General features: G+C 39.3%; 2 protein-coding genes across 2 annotated transcripts in view; both read left to right on the forward strand.

The window, feature by feature from the left end:
* The window catches only part of LOC125237362 (calsyntenin-1), a 572807-nt gene that overhangs the window by 434083 nt on the left and 118320 nt on the right, over positions 1-20404 (forward strand).
* LOC125237363 lies at positions 13478-18499 on the forward strand. The gene is made up of 2 exons (XM_048144368.1): positions 13478-16669; positions 17458-18499. The coding sequence occupies exons 1-2, from the start codon at positions 14638-14640 to the stop codon at positions 17478-17480; spliced, it is 2055 nt and encodes a 684-aa protein (XP_048000325.1). The 5' UTR covers positions 13478-14637; the 3' UTR covers positions 17481-18499.

Here is a 20404-nt window from a genome sequence, read left to right on the forward strand (position 1 = left end):
AATAGACGTGCACTGAGAGAAATTTGCATTGTGAATTTAACAAGTTCGACTTGTTGCGGTTTATCCGTTTGAATCAGCCAAACGTATGTTTAAAACAATATGTGTCAGGTTGTTTTTATAGAATCGACTTATTGATTCAAATATATTGCCGATTCAAATGACAAGTAGCTTGTTGTTTGAACCAAAGAGCACGTAGGCGCTATTTTAACCAAAAAACTTGTTGAACGAACATGAAAACTGGTTGTATTTTCTCTCAGTGTGATTTTTTTTAATCGAGATATTTGAAGAGATGGAGAGTGACATAGGCTACTTTTTGTCTCTTTCTAACACGAGCGAAGCCGCGGACAAAAGCTAGTAATATATAAATATAATTGCCCCACAGTAAACTCAACAAGGCTCTTGTTATGAGTCCAACCGGCTGCGCCATTTCAAACATGTATTCAAGCATTCTCCACGTGTAAATACGGCAATCAAAAATATACACACCCTGTTTTTATTGAATTCCGTTAACTTTAAGGGAAGATTCTTTAGTTCAAATACAATCAATTTCTATAAGAAACTAGCCTCTTAAGTCTTACGGTTATTGAATGATTAAAAAAAAAATATTACTGAACACGTGTGTGGCATCCCTTTCCTCTTCCTAATGCTATTTGTTTTGACATGTGCAATTTTAATGTTATTATTAAGGTCCTCTCACACTAATTAAACCATTTATTATGTTTGAAAACGAAAAAAAAAATTTTTTTTTTCGAATTTAACAAAATTCGATATACAGCTGCCAACCTAACTGCGTGTCGAATTTAACGGAAAACAAAGAAAACACGATGTATAATTAAAATATATTTATATGCTTTTCTTTGTGTAAAGGGAAAGAGAAACTCAGGTATAAAATTTGCCTTATTAGTCACACAAAGCAGGAGAGCCTTAATTTGGTATGTGTATTTTCAAACATATGGTTGTGTAGGTCTAAAAATGCGACGTGATGTGAACAAGAAATTTTCTTTGGCAGGATTGGTCAAGAATAAAAAAAATAATAAAAACAAATGTGTCTCTTAACTTCAAACCTGGGTAAATCCATTCAGCTTTAAGGTTGAATATACAGAGTGGGGCCTGTAACAAAGGCGAAGAATTGAACTGTAGGCTATTCTCCTTATACTGATCAACATTTGTTCAGTGACTTTTAAAAATTATGAAGTGTTTAAATTTTTAATTTTTCATACAAAATAAATATTAGATTCAATGTACGCCATTATTGTTGTCATTGACGTTGTCTGTCACACTTTAGACTGGTAAATGTAAATCACGCGATTGTCAAGTCAACATTGTATCAGATAATCAACAAATAGTGTCGAACAGCGATGTTGCCTCGGCATTCGAAGATTATTTCTCAAATATAGCCGTTAACACCACAAAATGTTTACATTCTTCTGCGGCTCAAGCCCATTCATTACTTTGTGCTAATGTTAAGAAATGTAATAATTCATTTGAATTTAGTCAAGTAGACTCTGTAAATATTGTTAAAACATTCAAGTCACTCAATTTAAAGAAAACGGAAGACTTATGGGGAACATCAGTTAAAGTAATTAGTCATGTCATAGATATAATAGCACCTTACTTGGCCGTAATATATAATATTTCAATTTCACAAGGCACCTTTCCAGATCTTATGAAATGTAGCAAAGTCATACCGCTTTTTAAATCGGGTGATTCGAGTGATATAACCAATTTCCGTCCCATATCAATACTTCCTGTACTAAGTAAAGTCTTTGAGAAGCTAATGTTAAATGATCTACTGGGACACTTCAACAGACATAGATTACTTACAAGCAAACAGTTCGGTTTTACAAGGGGCCGTTCCACGACCGATGCTGCTTCGGTACTCATTAAACATATATATAATTTTTGGGAAAATTCTTGTGATGCAATTGGCATATTTTGTGATCTTTCAAAAGCCTTTGATTGTGTGGATCATGGAACGCTCATTTTGAAATTAGAACACTATGGTTTGTCTATAAATGCCCTAAACTTTATGTCTTCTTACCTTAGCAATAGAACACAAACAGTAGTTGTTAACAAAACTCGCTCTAGCGGGACTGTAGTCCAATTAGGCACTCCTAATGGACCAAACCAAACCAAAAACAGGAATGGACCTAAAATTGAGCCTTGTGGCACTCCACAAGGCTCAATTTTAGGTCCATTCCTGTTTTTGGTTTATATAAATGATTTGCCATATATAGTAAAAAACTTTTGTGAAATAGTACTTTTTGCTGATGATACATCACTGCTTTTTAATGTTGACCGAAAATCTACGGATTACAATGTAATTAATAGCACGTTAGCTGATGTACTGCAGTGGTTTACTGTCAACAATTTACTTCTTAATTCTAAGAAAACCAAATGTATTCGATTTTCTCTGCCGAATGTTAAACCAATCGATACAAAAATACTTTTGAATGATGAATGCTTAGAGATGGTAGATACAACACTGTTCCTTGGTTTAACATTGGACAAAAATCTACAATGGAGTCCTCATATAAAGAAACTAGCAAGCAAATTAAGTTCAGCCGCATACGCCGTTAGGAGAATCAGGCAACTGACTAATGTTGAGACAGCTCGCCTAGTGTATCATAGTTATTTTCACAGTGTAATGTCATACGGTATTCTGGTTTGGGGCAAAGCAGCTGACATACAGACTATCTTTGTATTACAAAAGAGAGCCATTCGTTCTATTTACAACTTAGGAACACGTGAATCAGTAAGAGAACTCTTCAAAGAAATTAATATCTTAACTGTAGCTTCCCAATACATTTATGATAGTATAATTTATGTTGTTAAGAATTTAGACTGTTTCACTAAGAATTCTGATATCCATAATTATAACACTAGAAACAAAAATAAGCTTGCCATAAAGAAGTTTCGTGTCCGTAAAGTACAGAAGTCATTTGTTGGGCAATGCATTCATTTTTATAATAAGTTACCTGACACTGCTTTGAGATTACCCCTCCCAGCTCATAAGAACTACTTAAAAAAAAACATTGATGTTAAAGGCTTATTACAGAGTCGAGGACTATTTGACAGACAAACATGCATGGCCCGAACCAGAAACTACAAAAAACGAATAGCAATTAAAATAATTGTATTATGTATAGAGGACACAGTTCAGATAAGAAAGCACATCAAATATTTTATATTTTATGTTGTGTAGGTAAATTACATATTTAATGATATTGAGATTCATATTATCTTTTTCTTCTGTGACAATTTGATATGTTTTCTCTGAAGAAGAACGACGTATTATTAAGCAATAATATAATTTATTGAAATTAATTTCCATAGAGTACCTAGTCTGTTCATATTCTTTGATGAATACTTTTGCATGTTAAATTGTATCTTGTTATTTAATGCATGTTAATTATAAGATGTAATGTTTTGAAAAGAAGTTGCCCGCCGAGTTTCTTGCCGGTCCCATAGTGGATACCCCCCACCCAACTGAGGGGGGACTGAAATCTTCTCGAGGCTGAGGCGTAGGGTTAGAGCCGGCGTAGCTTTATTTGACGTTCATATGCGCATTGTAATATGCCTACTTGAAAAAATAAATATTTCATTTCATTTCATTTCATTTCATAAATATTTCATTTCATTTCATTTCAGACTTAACAGAATTCGCAATACATTACCTCTTAGAAAAAACTTTCAAGGGTGATAAAAATCAAAATACAAGTTATTTTTAAAAGTCGCTGAACAAATGTTGATCAGTATAAGTAGAATAGCCTAGAGTTCAATTCTTCGCCTTTGTTTCAGGCCCCACTCAGTATAAAAAATATAATATGATCTGAAAGATAATCAAACTTACATCAGCACTATCAGCAGAATGGATTTACCCAGTTTTGAAGTTAAGCTACACAAATATTGGGGACACCTTACACAGATCAATTTTGCCACAAACTAAGCAAAGTTTGTACTATGGGTGCTAAACGACGATATACATACTTAAATATATAAATACATACTTACATACATAGAAACCACCCATGACTCGGGAAAGAATATCTGTGCTGATCACACAAATAAATGCCCTTACCGGGATTCGAACCCAGGACCGCGGCTTAGCAGACAGGGTCACTACCGACTGAGCCAGACCGGGCGTCAGAATGGATTTAAGAAGTGGTGCCACGAAATAATTTTATGTCAATTTTGAGAGTGGGGGAGGGGGGCTCCCAACTTTTCAGTATATCTTTATCATGAAAGCTACTCCTACAAATTTGGTATCGTGTTCATAGAGAGATGTGAAATTTATGATTTTTATTTTCATTTTCTTCATGCTTATGAAAATATGATATTTTTCTTGTGTGTTGTATTATTTTCTGGTACAATAAAGTGTTTTACTACTACTATATCAATTCTGTCAAATCTTTCGTTTGTTTAAACCTGTTTTTGACTGTTTAGGCGTCTACACACTCAAATAATAAAACGAATCCTGACTCAGGTCTTGGCGGGGAGTACCTAAATTAAGTTAAAACAATTTGGAAGTAATTGGTTGAAGTCGAATTAGTTTTCTTTATTAAGGTCGAAGGTTGGCGAATTAACAGTCGAGACACTGAGCACTAAACTTTTCAAGACTTAAGAGTTTTGAATGATTCACGGTTATTTTCATTAGACTTATATTGGCCGGGATATAGACCGTGATTACCTTTTTGATTTTTGTCGAGCTCCCGATATTTCGACGCAGTTGCATACATCATGATCACGGAAAACTGACGAAGGCGGGTGGATGTTAAAGTTGTATAGACAGCGCGCGATCTACCCTCCTTCGCGCGCGTCGGCTGCGTTCACTTTCAGCCTTCGTCAGTTTTCCGTGATCATGATGCATGCAACTGCGTCAAAATATCGGGAGCTCGACAAAAATCAAAAAGGTTTTTCAAGACTTGTTGTGAATTAAATTAATTATAGACTTAGGACCAGTTGCGTCAACCACATTTGACAGACACATCATCGTCACGCAGCAGAGGTCTGGAACTTCCCATACAATACAATTTAACGAATGCTTTAACGGTGACAGACGGTTTGGTATAACCTTCCCTAGGTAAGTTGGATAAAGACACCTGTGGCCTATTTCACAATAGTAACAATGTAACAATTGTCGCCCGATAATGACACTTTGCCGTACAGTGCCCGTTCACCAAGGATACACCTGTATTTGCCATGTCCTCCAAAATGGCACCGAGGTAAGACGGGGGGGTTGTTTAGTGGGTAAACTTGGGTCTCACGTAACCACTCGGGTTCATCCCCGTACCCGAGTGGTATGCGTAACAGCATCTCCCCCCCCCCAGAAAAAAAACACTTTTTTTTTTTAATACTACGTCGGTGGCAAACAAGCATACGGCCCGCCTGATGTAAAGCGGTCACCGTAACCTATGGACGCCTGCAACTCAAACTGTGTGTCTGTTAAGTACACAGCAAAAAGGAGTGTACAAGTTCCAAGGAGGGCTCGGGTTGCCGACGACTCAAAGGACAATAGACGGAACAGGTTAGTTCCGTAAGTCCTCCCGTTATCAGCACACCGCACCCTCGTTGAGCTCTGGCAGCCTTACTCACCGGCAGGAACACAACACTATGAGTAGACACAACACTACACTTGTATGAGCTTCAATTGTTTGACTCGCACATAAACATAAAAGTGTGATTAGTAAATTAATGCAAATTTTCAATTGTTACAGGTAAAGGAGAAATACTGTTGCAGTTTAGAAACTACGCTTCATCTTAGAATGGTGGTTTTGCGTTATACTGGCCAGTATTTCGCTTAGCGGATAAGTATAGCTACCCAGCGGGGCAATGGCGGTCAGCCTTCTAGGCACCTTTACCCACTGGCGACGATTTGAGCCATTTTTTTTATTTGTAGTTTTGTGTTGTATGATGTTGGACATTTGCAGTTTGTTTTTGTCAATTTTGTGTAGATTAATTGTTTTTATTTTTAACATAGTAATGGTAATTGTTTTGAATATTGTATAACTAGCTTTATTAATAGAGTGTGAACCTGCCTTAAAAATCTATATTATTTGTGGTCATGGTTCGTTAATATTTCTTGTATGTCACCCGTTGACCACGAACGCTGTAAAGTGTTCGAAACGTCAGGATGAATTTTAAATTCATTATACGCGATTTAATCCGTTTCCATAGTTTTATTTCATGAGTAACTATCGCGGTAACCGAAGACAATATTTTGTAGATAAGGAGTAGAAGTGTTTTTTTTGTAAGATTTTTAGTATTTAAGTGTTTAGTTGTAAGTTTTTGCTATGTTGTAATTAATTAATTGGTTTTGAATAAATTATTTTTGTATGAAATACTCGTCATAATAACCTAACTACAAAATTAAAACTTTGAAAAAATCCCCGACCGCGGCATAGTAGACCGATTTTCATGAAAGATGGCTAAGAACACTCTCGACTAACTCAGATAAAAAAAAATCTAAATCGGTTCATCCGTTCGGGAGCTACGATGCCACAGACAGACACACACACAGACAGACAGACAGACAGACAAACAGACAGACAGACAAATCAAACACGTCAAACTTATAACACCCCGTCGTTTTTGCGTCGTCTGTCTTCGTCTCGTCGCATTGTCTGTCTGTGTGTGTCTGTCTGTGGCATCGTAGCTCCCATTTAGTTTTTTTGTCTGAAAGCTGAGTTAATCGGGAGTGTTTTTAGCCATGTTTCATGAAAATCGGCCTACGATGTCGCGGTTGTGGGTTTTTTCAAAATTTTAATTTTGTGGTTAGGTTATTTTAGTCTCTTTCTATTTGTGTTTGCAGTGACTGTTGACTAGTTTTATTTATCTATATAGTGAGCTCAAGCTTAAGTATTAAGAGCCATGTATTTAACAATTAGAAGATACATTGCTAACTCTCGTTATCTATAACTAAACAACAAGAAACTTACAATAAGCAGAATAGTTGAACAAGCATCATAGCGGTACAATAATATGTATTAATGTACACACAATAGCTAATTCATGTTATCCAAACACATCCGTCAGACCGTCTTTGTTACATAATTCATTGTTTTAGCTCATCTTGTAAGTCGTTTGCGAGTTTAGACTTTTAGAGCGATGTGGAGTACAAAATAGAAGTTTATTCAAAACGAGTTTTGCCAGCCTTTTTTGGGGGAATCCGTTATGGATCCCACTGGCTCGGGAGAAAGCCAGTAAGTATGTCAGTAAGTATGTGAGGGTGTTCCGAGGCTCGCTTTTTGCGCAGGGTTTCGGGCACTCAGTTGTAGGCTTCCGATACCCCGCCAGCGTTGCCCTTGAGGCCCGTCGTATCAGACTATTCTGATAGCCTAGCCAAAGTGACAACATTTCCATCTCCATCATTTAGCTGGCTGGCAGTCCTCAACTGTGCGTTTCTCCGAAACTTCCTGCCCCGCACAGCTAAACTGTGTAATGAATTGTCGTCAGCGGTATTTCCTGACCGATGCGACCTTCAATAAATGAAATGAAATGAAATGAAATGAAATGAAATATTTATTTTCCAAGTAGGCATATTACAATGCGCTTATGAACGTCAAATAAAACTACGCCGGCTCTAACCCTACGCCTCAGCCTCGAGAAGATTTCAGTCCCCCCTCAGTTGGAGGAGGGTATCCACTATGGGACCGGCAAGAAACTCGGCGGGCCACTTCTTTTCAAAACATTACATCTTATATTTAACATGCATTAAAAAAAAACAAGATACAATTTAATAAGCAAAAGTATTCATAAAAAAAAATATTAACACAAGAAATTATACAAAGTACAAAGCTATTATGATTATTAATAAGAGATGTTAGAGATGTATAGAGTCTCTAAGTGTCAAAGTACATCTAAAAAAATTATACATGAAGAAAAAAACCGAATAACTAAAATAACTTTAGAGTTGTAAAAGACTCTTGTTGTCTTAAGCAAAGGAAAAAAAAATATATGTATACTTAATCTACTTTTTTCCTTGGAGATGTATATGGTCTCCAAGAGTCAGAAAGAAAAATAAACAAACAAGGACCGAACAGAGTGCCTCAACGTAATCTCATTCAAAATTAATGTTACATAGAATAGCATAGCCCCTATTAGCTGAAACAGACCGGTCTTCACAAACAGCACCCGTTCACGAATATGGCGCGCATCTCAGCCATCGCCTCCCTCAACCTTCATTCGGGAAGGTGGCGACCCGATCAACGACGTCACCGTAAGCAAAGACTTTTTAGCGAGCATGACATGTTCAAGCTGTCCGGGCTGTATTAAATATTCCAATAATAAGTGAATACGGTATACCTAGATGTAAGACACAACATTCCGTGCTTGTATGTAAAAGGTCCCCACAGTCAATTATAATTAATGGGATATAATAAAAAATAAAAATTTGGAGGTGTAAAGGTTCTCCAAGTGTCAAAAGAACTAGAAATAGAAAAAAAAATGCGTATGAAATACAAATTTCACGTCAAGAGACTGTTAAGCTAGCAATCTCCAACTAATTCTACAGAATACATAACTAGTATGTACTCAACAAGTCAATATATATATATACCAAATTATAATTATACAATAATAAGGATCAATAATTTAAACAGCCAGTAGCAACAGCGCCTTAAGCATGACACAATGTCTCCCCGGGACACTGCTAGCAAAACTATGACAGATTTTGAGCCTGGATAGTCGGCCATGGTGTAGTATCTCCCAGGTAATCATCAATTTTGTAGTACCCCTTTTTGAGAAGTGCACTTTTTATGTACTTCTTGAATGAAGTAAAGGGCAGATCCCATGCCTCTAAGGGTACCTTATTATAAAATGTTACACAGTTTCCCAGGAACGATTTCTTCACTTTCTGTAGACGAAACTTGGAAACCGCTAGCTTATGTTTGTTCCGTGTATTATAACTATGAATATCTGACAGTTTCTTAAAGGACTCTATATTCTTATGAGTATACATTATCACATCTAGTATGTATTGTGAAGCTACTGTAAGGATGTCTATCTCCTTAAAGCGTTCCTTCAGTGAGTCACGTGACGCCATGTTGTAGATAGATCGTATTGCCCGTTTCTGGAGAACGAAGATGGTTTGAATATCTGCTGCTTTTCCCCAGGCCAATATGCCGTAAGACATAACACTATGAAAGTAACTGAAATAAACTAGGCGAGCTGTCTCCACATCAGTTAATTGCCTAATTCTCCTTACGGCATACGCGGCAGAGCTCAACCTTTTTGCTAGGGCAGATATATGAGGACCCCATTGCAGATTGCAATCTAAAGTAAGACCAAGAAAGAGCGTATTCTCGACAAGGTCCAGGTTTTCGCCATTCAGCGTGATGGTAGTATCTGTCTTCCTTACATTGGGTAAAGAGAATTTAACACATTTCGTCTTCTTGGCATTAAGGAGCAAGTTATTTGCTGTAAACCATTCTAGTACCTCCTTCAAAGTTTCATTCACATGGCTATAGTCACTCAGTTGCCTATCAACTTTGAAGATTAGTGAAGTATCATCAGCAAATAAGACTATCTCACATTTGTTCTTTACAAGACATGGCAAATCATTTATATACACAAGGAAAAGAAAAGGTCCCAGAATAGAACCCTGTGGTACTCCAAGCTTGCAAAAGAACGTACACCCATCTTAAAGGCCGGAAACGCACCTCCAACACTTCTGGTGTTTCGGGTGTCCATGGGCGGCAGTGATCGCTTACTATCAGGCGACCTGTCTGCCCGTTTGCCTCCTATCCCATAAAAAAAGGGACAAAGTCGAGGTCATCACAATTTTTAGGGTTCCGTAGTCAACTAGGAACCCTTATAGTTTCGCCATGTCTGTCTGTCCGTCCGTCCGTCCGTCCGTCCGTCCGTCCGTCCGTCCGTCCGTCCGTCCGTCCGTCCGTCCGTCCGTCCGTCCGTCCGCGGATAATCTCAGTAACCGTTAGCACTAGAAAGCTGAAATTTGGTACCAATATGTATATCAATCACGCCAACAAAGTGCAAAAATAAAAAATGGAAAAAAATGTTTTATTAGGGTGGGTACCCTAATAAAACATTTTTTTCCAAGTGTTGTACGTGTAGGGGGGGTCCCCTACACGTAAAGTGGGGGCTGATATTTTTTTTCATTCCAACCCCAACATGTGATATATTGTTGGATAGGTATTTAAAAATGAATAAGGGTTTACTAAGATCGTTTTTTGATAATATTAATATTTTCGGAAATAATCGCTCCTAAAGGAAAAAAAAATGCGTCCCCCCCCTCTAACTTTTGAACCATATGTTTAAAAAATGTGAAAAAAATCACAAAAGTAGAACTTTATAAAGACTTTCTAGGAAAATTGTTTTGAACTTGATAGGTTCAGTAGTATTTGAGAAAAATACGGAAAACTACGGAACCCTACACTGAGCGTGGCCCGACGCGCTCTTGGCCGGTTTTTTTATGACATATAGCAAAAACAGGATTAGTATTATAGAGAGTTACTTTAGAAGTAAAATGTGTAATCACAGTGCAGACTTGCAGAGACTGCCATCTCTCGACACGGGCTTAAAACTTTTGAACCTCAGTTTTGACAATTTGGCCCGTATTCTTAGCTTGATATGTGTTGAAATGTCAAATATTAATATTAGCGTCATCTAGCCGAGCGTCCCTCAAAGGTATCGCCATCTAGGCCACCGTACCTTTTTCTGTATGGTTTTGAGGTACGTTTTTTTTAGACTATCTGTCTATACGGAGTTACATGGGCCATTTTTTTCAAAGTTGTCCAACCCACTTTTTTTGTAACATGGGTATTAAAAAAAAAAAGTCATTTATTGTCGCAAATAATTTTAAGGTACAATTACTTAAGTATTTATTTCTATCATGCAACTAAGAGTTACTATGATACAGTACAATCATGTCTATATTCTATATTAGCTATGATCACAACTTTGACGACGCGCAACTTTTTTTACGCGTTCCATACTCAGAATCGCGGGATCTTTCGATCCTGATAAGAGAAAAAACATGTCCCAAGATTTCCATACATTTTCAGACCTTCCATTCCATTACCGTCATACAAAATGTATGAAAAAATGGTAACGGATTGGGAAAAAACTTGGTACACTTTTTTCTCTGGGATTGAAAGAGCTCGCGATTCTGAGTGGAAAGCAATTAAAAATTTCAAATCCAAAAAAAGTGGGGTGGACAACTTTGAAAAAAATGGCCCACATATGTCTTTATATTTGGCAGCAGACGAGCAAGCAAGCCGTCTGATGAGAAGCAGTCTTTGCCGCCCATATATCATGAGTATTTCTTACTTAACTGGCAATGACTATGTAGTCTAATATTTAACAAACTCTGCGATTAAGCCCAAAACATCACCTCGGAAAATTACAACTAACGATGTACTTGAATGTCAGACCCACCTTCTCTAGCAGCACTTGAAGCCAGGTGCGGTCGATTCAGTCCCAAAAAGTTATATAATCATCACCATTCGTGCAACTTACGACCTTTTAAAACAAACTATCAAACTTTCAATACTAAAAGGACATCTGCGTACAAAATTTACTTGGCGCTTACGCCCTTTTATTAATCATAAGGCGTGCCAAGACTGCCAAGGTTGATACCGTACCGCACGCACCTTTACGTGAAAAGTACTTGTTCTAGAAACTTCTGGACTTAACCGCCATAGTTGTGATCAGAAGTATGTATACGATTTTGAACTTGAACCCTTGAGATTTTGTATACATATATATGAGCGTCTAGTCGAGGTAAGTAATTTTGTAAGGGAGGAGTGTAAAGTCGTTAGAGTAATGCGTATAATGCGTTATTATGGTGATGTTGTTTGGGATTTTTGCGTGGATTTTTTAAAGCTTGATTTAGTGAAGATTCTTTGTTGATAACGTGTAATAAAACGATGAAAACTAATTAATCGAAAACTGAAAACAGGTTATAAAAATATACGTATTAGGAGTCGAGAATTTCTAAAATGGAACAACAAAACATAAGTAGATGAACATCAGTGCGTTGTGCAACTTGGCGCAGAGTTAAATATTGTAAACGAGAGTAAAGTTGATTCGCTGTTAACGCCCTGACTGGCAACACAGACAGGATAGCCAACCTCCGGTCACCCCGCTGATCCAATGAGCAGCGGCCAGAGCCTCGAGCTGCCGGACCAATAGGAATGAAGACTGAAGCGCCGCGGTTTTCCCCGTCGCGACACTATAAAAGCACGGGTGCGCGGCACCAGCGTCCCTTTTTTTACTAATCGAAAACTCTCTCTGTCGCGTGTCCTAGACAAAACCTGTAATTTAAAATCCATTAAAAGAAATGGTAATATTTTATACTGTTTTATTTAAACAATTGAGTTCAGGCTCAAACATTTTGGCGACCGTGACAGGACACGTGCGGAGAGAGGAACTCTAAATTTTTATAGCCACCTCAAGACAACGGCCATCTTGGCGGAACGGGTTGGGCCTGGAGCAGAAGAAGACGTCGCAAGCCAGAAAAGGGACATCGCCGCCAGCCGAATATCAAGTTCCCGAAGTCTCCTGGGGGACAGCTGCGGCGAACAAAGAAAAAACCTGACGAGCGTCGAAGGCGCGGCACCCGGCGGCAGCGTGTGGCGGCTGGCGAGTTTTTAAGGAAAGTGCCGTGAGAAGTGCCCATACCCACCTAATTCTGTTTCCCCCAATTTCTTAATTAGCCCTAGTCTTTTTTCCAATTTAAATTCATTTTCCAATTTACAAACCTTAAATTTAAATTCATTCCAACCCAACTTAGCTAACATCAATTTATATATCTACCTACTTACTCAACTTTGAACTCGTAAACAACTTAACCTCTATTTGACCTTTACCCGTACTGACTTGACAACCTTACTTTAAATTCAAATTTCACTAGTTCCCCATCAATCTAAAATTAGGAGAGAGCTCGCTGCGTATTATTGCCTTCATTTGTGTTTTAGTTTCAGAACGCATCTGCAAATTGTCAGTGTGACGTTAACCTCAAAAGCCACGCTGGCACATAAACGTTGCTATAGCATAGCTTAACGCATACTGCATTTCGAGTTTTTTCTGCTTAAAACAGTAAAGTGCATTGTTCTTTCCATACTTTTAATTTAAAAATTGAGTTTCGTTTAAAGTTTAATAGAAATTGCATATGCCATCCTTATTTTGTGATAAAAACGTAAGGTGATAAATTCATTTGCAATCAAAGGCACTGCTTTCTTCTTTAAAAAGGTGAATTTAAACTCAACTGTATCTATTTCTTTCTAATTACGCTGACGCAAAGTGGTTCTATTCTAACATCGCGCCTGCTTGCATCTTGGTTTGTGTTCGCTTATGCACAGTTTCGTTTGCACAATTTCAGTGGATTCCGTGGACAACCGTCGCAGTGCGTGTCGCGTGCCACATCTGTAGTGCCACGCCCATACCTGCCACCACGTGGCAAGTTGTCCAAGGGACTGCTGCCGCAACACACCTCGGCCTAGCTGTTGAAGTTTAAAAGGCGCGTAAGCTGTTTTCACATTTTTATTTCTAACGTGGATAACTTTAAACTTGACATTTTATTTTTAAAATTGTATTTGACTTGTTTGCTAGCCCAGTTAAAAACATAATTCAACATGGCTGAGGCAGCTAAAAGGGAGGCTCTTCTAGCAGAATTGCGTACTAAACGCGGATCGATTAAAGGTCAAGTTTCCAAATTCCGCATTTACTTAGACAAAATTTCAGATGATGAAGTGTTATCAGGTGTTAAATTCAATGAGCTGACCTTAAGATTAAACAAAGTTATAGAGTTATCCACGCGACTTGACGAGCTGCAAACTTCAATCGAAGTTGCTAATTTTGAAAATTTAGACACTGAACTTGCAGAACGGGACAACAATGAAACCCATATCAATAATGCTATAGCTGCAGCTCAGTGTATTCTTGAACGCTCTCAAGCTCAAAAACCCTCTCCAGAGACTTCTGTCAGAACATGTTCATCGAACGGCTGTCATTCTGAGCATCTCGGCTTCAAGCTTCCTCAAATTAAAATCTCTAAATTTGATGGTTCATATTATAAGTGGATGGAATTTAAGGACCTTTATGAATCTTTAATTCACAATAATGATCACATTAAACCTATTCATAAATTCCATTATCTGAGCTCTTATCTTGAAGGGGATGCGGCCAGAGTGATAGCAAACTTAGAAGTCTCCGCTAACAATTATACTGAAGCCTGGAAAATTTTGTGTGACAGGTTCAGTAATAAAAGACAGCTGATTACTAACCATTTAAATTCTCTATTTAATTTAGAACCTATACAGCGAGAATCGGATAAGGCCTTAAGGTTCCTTAATGATCATGTAGTTAAAAATCTCCGGGCCCTAAAGACATTAGGTCAACCGACAGAGCATTGGGATACAATTTTAGTTCACCTATTGACGGCTAAGTTAGACGTCAATACTAATGCAAAATGGGAAGAACATAGGAACACTCTCAAAGAGTGGCCATCACTCGATGACTTTAGGGGATTTCTTAGTAATCGTGCAGACATCTTAGAAAATCTGTATCGCTCTAGGAGAGAAAAACAATCTAACCACAAGCCAGAGCCTGTGGCCAATAAAACTTCATTTAAACATGATAAAAACATAAAAACATTCGTGATTTCAGAGAAACAAGATGACCACAAGGGTCGGCCGTGCATCGTGTGCCATGGTGATCACAGAGTGTACGACTGCCCAGCCTTTTAAAAAGATGTCAGTCGACGAGCGCTGGTCGCAGGCGTCACGTCTAAAGCTGTGCCATGTCTGCCTCCGACCGGACCATGAGACCCGTCAGTGCAAGCTGAACGGTTGCCGGGTATGTAAGAGACGTCACAATACATACTTACACACCACACAAACACTCAACACTTCTCCACCTGGAGCCAGCACGGAACAAACAGCCGAACCTGCAAATAGTGCTAGGTCGGATGTGGCTTGCTCCTCGACTATGCTAACCTCTGACAGTGCAGCGGTGCAAAACACCCTCACTGCTAGCACTTTAATTAGCACTAGCGAGTCATTGCTCTCAACAGCTCTAATTGAAGTGATCAACCCTATTAACAACAAAAAGGAGACAGTTAAATGTCTTGTAGACAGTTGTTCACAGTCTAATTATCTATCTCATAATTTGAGACAAAAACTAAATCTTGATTGTCAGCCTCTAACTGCCTCAAATGTGACAGGAATAGGAAATACGCCTCTGACCTATCAACCTGTGCTTTGTGCAGCGCATATTCAATCTAAACTCAGTGATTTTAATGCCAAAATTGACTTTCTAGTTTTAGATCAAGTAACTAGTCGCTTTCCACAAAACTATGTAGACATTAGTCACCTTAACTTACCTGCCTCTGTGCAGCTTGCTGACCCAACATTTAACGTTCCATCCCAAATAGATATGCTGTTGGGAGTGGAAATGTTTTGGACTATTGTGACAGGTGCTGCAAAAAGATTGCCAACGAGCAAGCGCACCTTCCTAATCCCATCTAAACTAGGGTGGTTAATAGCGGGACCGGTAGAGGGAGCCTCGGCTCATTTACATACAGGGAACACGCGCAGCCACCTCTGTCTCTCTGATCTGTCGGCCCAAATGACCAAATTTTGGGAAACAGAGGAGCTACCGTCTGAAACGGACTCCATCAAAAATGGGAGTGAGTTCGAGTCTCACCCTATAAACCAACACTTTGTTGAAAACACTTACCGCCAATCTGACGGCAGATTCGTTGTGCGCTTGCCTTTAAAGGACTCGCCGGACTGCTTAGGCAACTCATTTAACATAGCTAAAAAGCGTTTATTCAGTTTAGAGAAACGTTTTAGTAACCAACCTGAACTAAAATCAATGTATGTTGATTTCATAAATGAATATAGAGACTTAGGGCATCTGTCGGAGTCTGAGCGATGTTACAAAGCTAATCACCTCCCGCATCACCCCGTGATGAAGGAGAGTGAATCTACACGCATGCGCACAGTCTTTCACGCTAGCTGTCCCACCTCTTCTGGGTATTCAATAAATGATATTCAGCTTGTAGGTCCTAACATACAAAGCCCACTGTTTGACATATTGCTTAGATTCCGACAGTACAAGTATGTGCTATCTGGTGACATAGAAAAACAGTACAGGCAAATAATGATGAATGAAATAGATAGAAACCTACAAGTTATTCTATGGCGCGAAGATGAGCACTTACCCATACGCTCACTAACTTTAAATACCGTTACGTACGGCTTTGCTTCATCGAGCTGGCTAGCAGCACGCTGTTTGTGGCAGTTAGGGGCTGAAAGCAAGGATCCTTTAGTTAGGACTATTATACAAAATGACTTTTACTGTGATGACTTATTAACAGGCGCAGACTCTGAAATAGAGCTGCTTCGTATACAAGCAGGTGTCTCACAGGCCTTAGCCTCTGGTTGTTTCAATTTACGTAAATACCGCTCGAATTCTAACGCGCTATTAAAGTCGGATTATATTAATAAAGATGATCACTTAGCATTGAGTCAAGCTTGCCAAACACTTGGACTAGGGTGGCAACCTAGCCAAGATGTACTAAACTTTTCCATTAAAAATGATCATTCTGATAAAATAGTTACAAAAAGAAAAATCTTATCTGAAACGTTCCAAGTCTTTGATCCATTAGGACTCTTAAGTCTATGCACAGTTAAAGCTAAAATATTAATTCAAACCTTATGGAAAGAAGGCAAAGCTTGGGACGCCAGTGTCTCCTGAAATACAGCATATCTGGTCAAAATTCATTAAAAACTTACATCACATTAAATCACTTAGCATACCTAGATATGTATTATGTGAGGCAACCTGCACAATAGAGTTACACTGTTTTTCTGACGCTGCGGAGACTGCATATGCAGCCTGCATTTATGTTAAATCTATTTCTGAATCCGGTGAACAGAAAGTACATTTGCTGTGTGCGAGGGACAGAATTGCTCCAATCCGTCGCACATCTATTCCTAGACTTGAATTGGCCGGGTGCTTGTTAGCAGCCCAAACATATGCAGCCGTAGTACGAGCCTGGAGACGTCCTGTCTCTCGCACAATATTCTGGACTGACTCTAGCTGCTGCTTGGCTTGGCTAAAAACAGACAGATCAAAGCTTAAAACTTTTGTGGCCAACAGGGTAGCAGCTATAGACAGCCTTGCTCCCGGAGCCACCTGGAGACATGTACCTACAAAACAAAATCCAAGTGATCTTGCAACTCGTGGTGTGGATCCACAACATGTCGCAGGGACAGCTCTGTGGTGGGAAGGCCCCGAGTTTCTATTAAAGCCTGAGAATGAATGGCCAGAATTAAACGCTGTAGAGCCGGAGGTCTTACCTGAAACTAAAGTAACATCAATGCTCACTACTAACACAGAAACCTCATCTATTATAGATTTTGACAGATTTTCAAAATACACAGAACTACAACGTACTATGGCCTATGTGCGTCGTTTCATAAATAACTGTAAGCCCCGTGGGCCTAAATTAACTGGTGCACTTTCAGCACAGGAGCTTACAGACGCATTTCACACTCTAATTAAACTTGCACAGCAGGAGTCATTCTCTGCAGAGCTTGAAACGCTTCGCAAAGGTCACAGGTTGAGTCCCAAGTCACACATACTAACCCTGGCCCCGTTCATCGACTCTCAAGGCCTCTTGAGAGTAGGCGGGAGGCTGGATGCTTCAGATTGTACTTACGATCAGAAGCATCCAATGTTGTTACGTGCTAAACACACACTAACTAAACTCATCTTTACACATGAACATGTACGTCTCTTACATGCCGGGCCACAGTCATTGCTAGACTCAGTACGAGACGAGATATGGCCGATCGGAGGCAGGAATTTGGCACGAAGCACGGCCCACAATTGTGTCACCTGTAAACGTATCGCTGGCCAAACTTTAAAAAATATAATGGGAAATTTACCAGCGCAACGAATTAAGGCTGATTTTCCATTCACGTCAACAGCTGTAGACATGGCAGGGCCCTATTTAATAACAGATCGCCGTGGGCGTGGATGCAAAATCACCAAATGTTACTTGTGTCTGTTTATATGCTTAAGATATAAATGTGTTCATATAGAAGCTGTGAGCGACTTATCTAAAGATGCATTTGAGCTAGCTCTCCGCAGGTTTATCGCTAGGCGCGGCAGACCTGCGGAATTGTTTTGCGATAATGGTAGAAACTTTGTAGCTGCAGCTAAAGAAATTAATGATTTTTTTAAGTTATATGAAAGTGACCTCGCTGAATTTGCAGCTGGTCAAGGAATTAAATTCAAATTCGCACCAGCTTACGCGCCAAATTTCAACGGCTACGCCGAGATAAGGAGCGCAAAATTTCACCTTAAAAGAGTTTTGGGTAACACCCATCTCACATTTGAAGAAATTGCATCCCTCTTTAGCCAAGTGGAGGCAATATTAAACAGTAGGCCTCTCTGTCCACTCTCTCCCTCCCCCTTAGACTTTACACCCCTTACTCCCGGGCACTTTCTCATTTTTAGGCCACTCACGTCGCTGCCGGGCCCGCCGCTCGACGACCGCAACCCGCACCGCCTGGACCGCTACCTGAGGCTGGAGCAGCTACGGCAACACTTCTGGAAGCGCTGGTCGGCCGAGTACGTGTCTCTACAACAGCAACGCTATAAATGGCGCGAGAGGCAACGTGATCTACAGCTGGGAGAAGTAGTACTCATCAAGGAGGAGGGCTTGCCGCCGTACTCTGGCGCATGGGCAGAGTCGTCAAACTATACCACGGGAAGGATGGCGTACCTCGCGTGGCAGACATCAATACCGCTAGAGGGGTGATCAAGCGTGCGCTGAACAGAATATGCCCGCTCTCGTCACAACAAGAATCCTGAAAGAGAGTCTTTCAGCGCCCCGGAGTATGTTAACGCCCTGACTGGCAACACAGACAGGATAGCCAACCTCCGGTCACCCCGCTGATCCAATGAGCGGCGGCCAGAGCCTCGAGCTGCCGGACCAATAGGAATGAAGACTGAAGCGCCGCGGTTTTCCCCGTCGCGACACTATAAAAGCACGGTGCGCGGCACCAGCGTCCCCTTTTTTTACTAATCGAAAACTCTCTCTGTCGCGTGTCCTAGACAAAAACCTGTAATTTAAATTCCATTAAAAGAAATGGTAATATTTTATACTGTTTTATTTAAACAATTGAGTTCAGGCTCAAACACACGCGGTTATGCGATAAACAATACATATGCGATCAAGACAGTATTCATTATTTTATTTGACGACCGGTCTGGCGCAGTCGGTAGTGACCCTGTCTGCTGCGCCGCGGTCCCGGGTTCGAATCCCGGTAAGGGCATTTATTTGTGTGATGAGCACAGATATTTGTTCCTGAGTCATGGATGTTTTCTATGTATATTAAGTATTTATATATTATATGTATCGTTGTCTGAGTACCCACAACACAAGCCTTCTTGAGCTTACCGTGGGACACAGTCAATCTGTGTAAGAATGTCCTTATAATATTTATTTGTTTATTTATTTATTTATTTATTAGTCTTATTAACCCCCGACGCAAAAACGACGGAGTGTCTGTCTGTCTGTCTGTGTGTGTGTCTGTCTGTGGCAACGTAGCTACTGAACGGATGAACCGATTTAGATTTAGTTTTTTTTTTTCATTTAAAAGCTGAGTTAATCGGGAGTGTTCTTAGCTATATTTCATGAAAATCGGTCCACTATGAGAACATTATATTTTAAAATATAATGTTTTCTACATCTTCTTACAGAAATTTTCATTCTTTACTGTTCTTGGAAATACCAAATAAATCCGATGCTCAGACACTCTTTGTAGTGAAATAGTTAAAAATATATCATGTATTAAGTTTCGGTGTGAATAAATGTCTACTTTTTCCTTTACATGTCTCGATATAAAGTTTCTAAAAGAAACCCTTTGAGTTTAACATATGCAGACGGTTTTAGGAATTTTGACCGTGTGTAGAGGAATCTAAGGCTTCTATTGTACAAAAGAATAATATGTATTTTTTTTATGATGTTTTAGAGATGGGCCGAATATTCGGTAAATATTCGGTATTCGGCAAATTCGGTAAGGTTTTTAATGTTCGTATTCGGCCGAATATTTCGGATTCATTGCCGAATATTTACCGAATAAACAAATAACGTCAGTTGTTTCGTAATTCATCGGATAATGACATCCTATTTTAGCATTCTAAGGAACTACCAAAGGGAGTTAAAAATGCGTTAAAATATAAAATACAATAATTTTGTACAAAAGTAAAAATTAACGTATCTTAAGAAACAAAAACCAAAATTTTCTTATGCACTAAATTATAGGAACATTAAGAGCCTTAGCAAACCTACGGACCAGCATATTCGCCCTCACACACAATGCCCTCCGCTCCCTTTCCATGTCGGCATCGTCCTTCAGATCAT

This window comes from Leguminivora glycinivorella, chromosome 21, assembly GCF_023078275.1.
Source record: "Leguminivora glycinivorella isolate SPB_JAAS2020 chromosome 21, LegGlyc_1.1, whole genome shotgun sequence".
Classification (NCBI taxonomy): domain Eukaryota; kingdom Metazoa; phylum Arthropoda; class Insecta; order Lepidoptera; family Tortricidae; genus Leguminivora; species Leguminivora glycinivorella.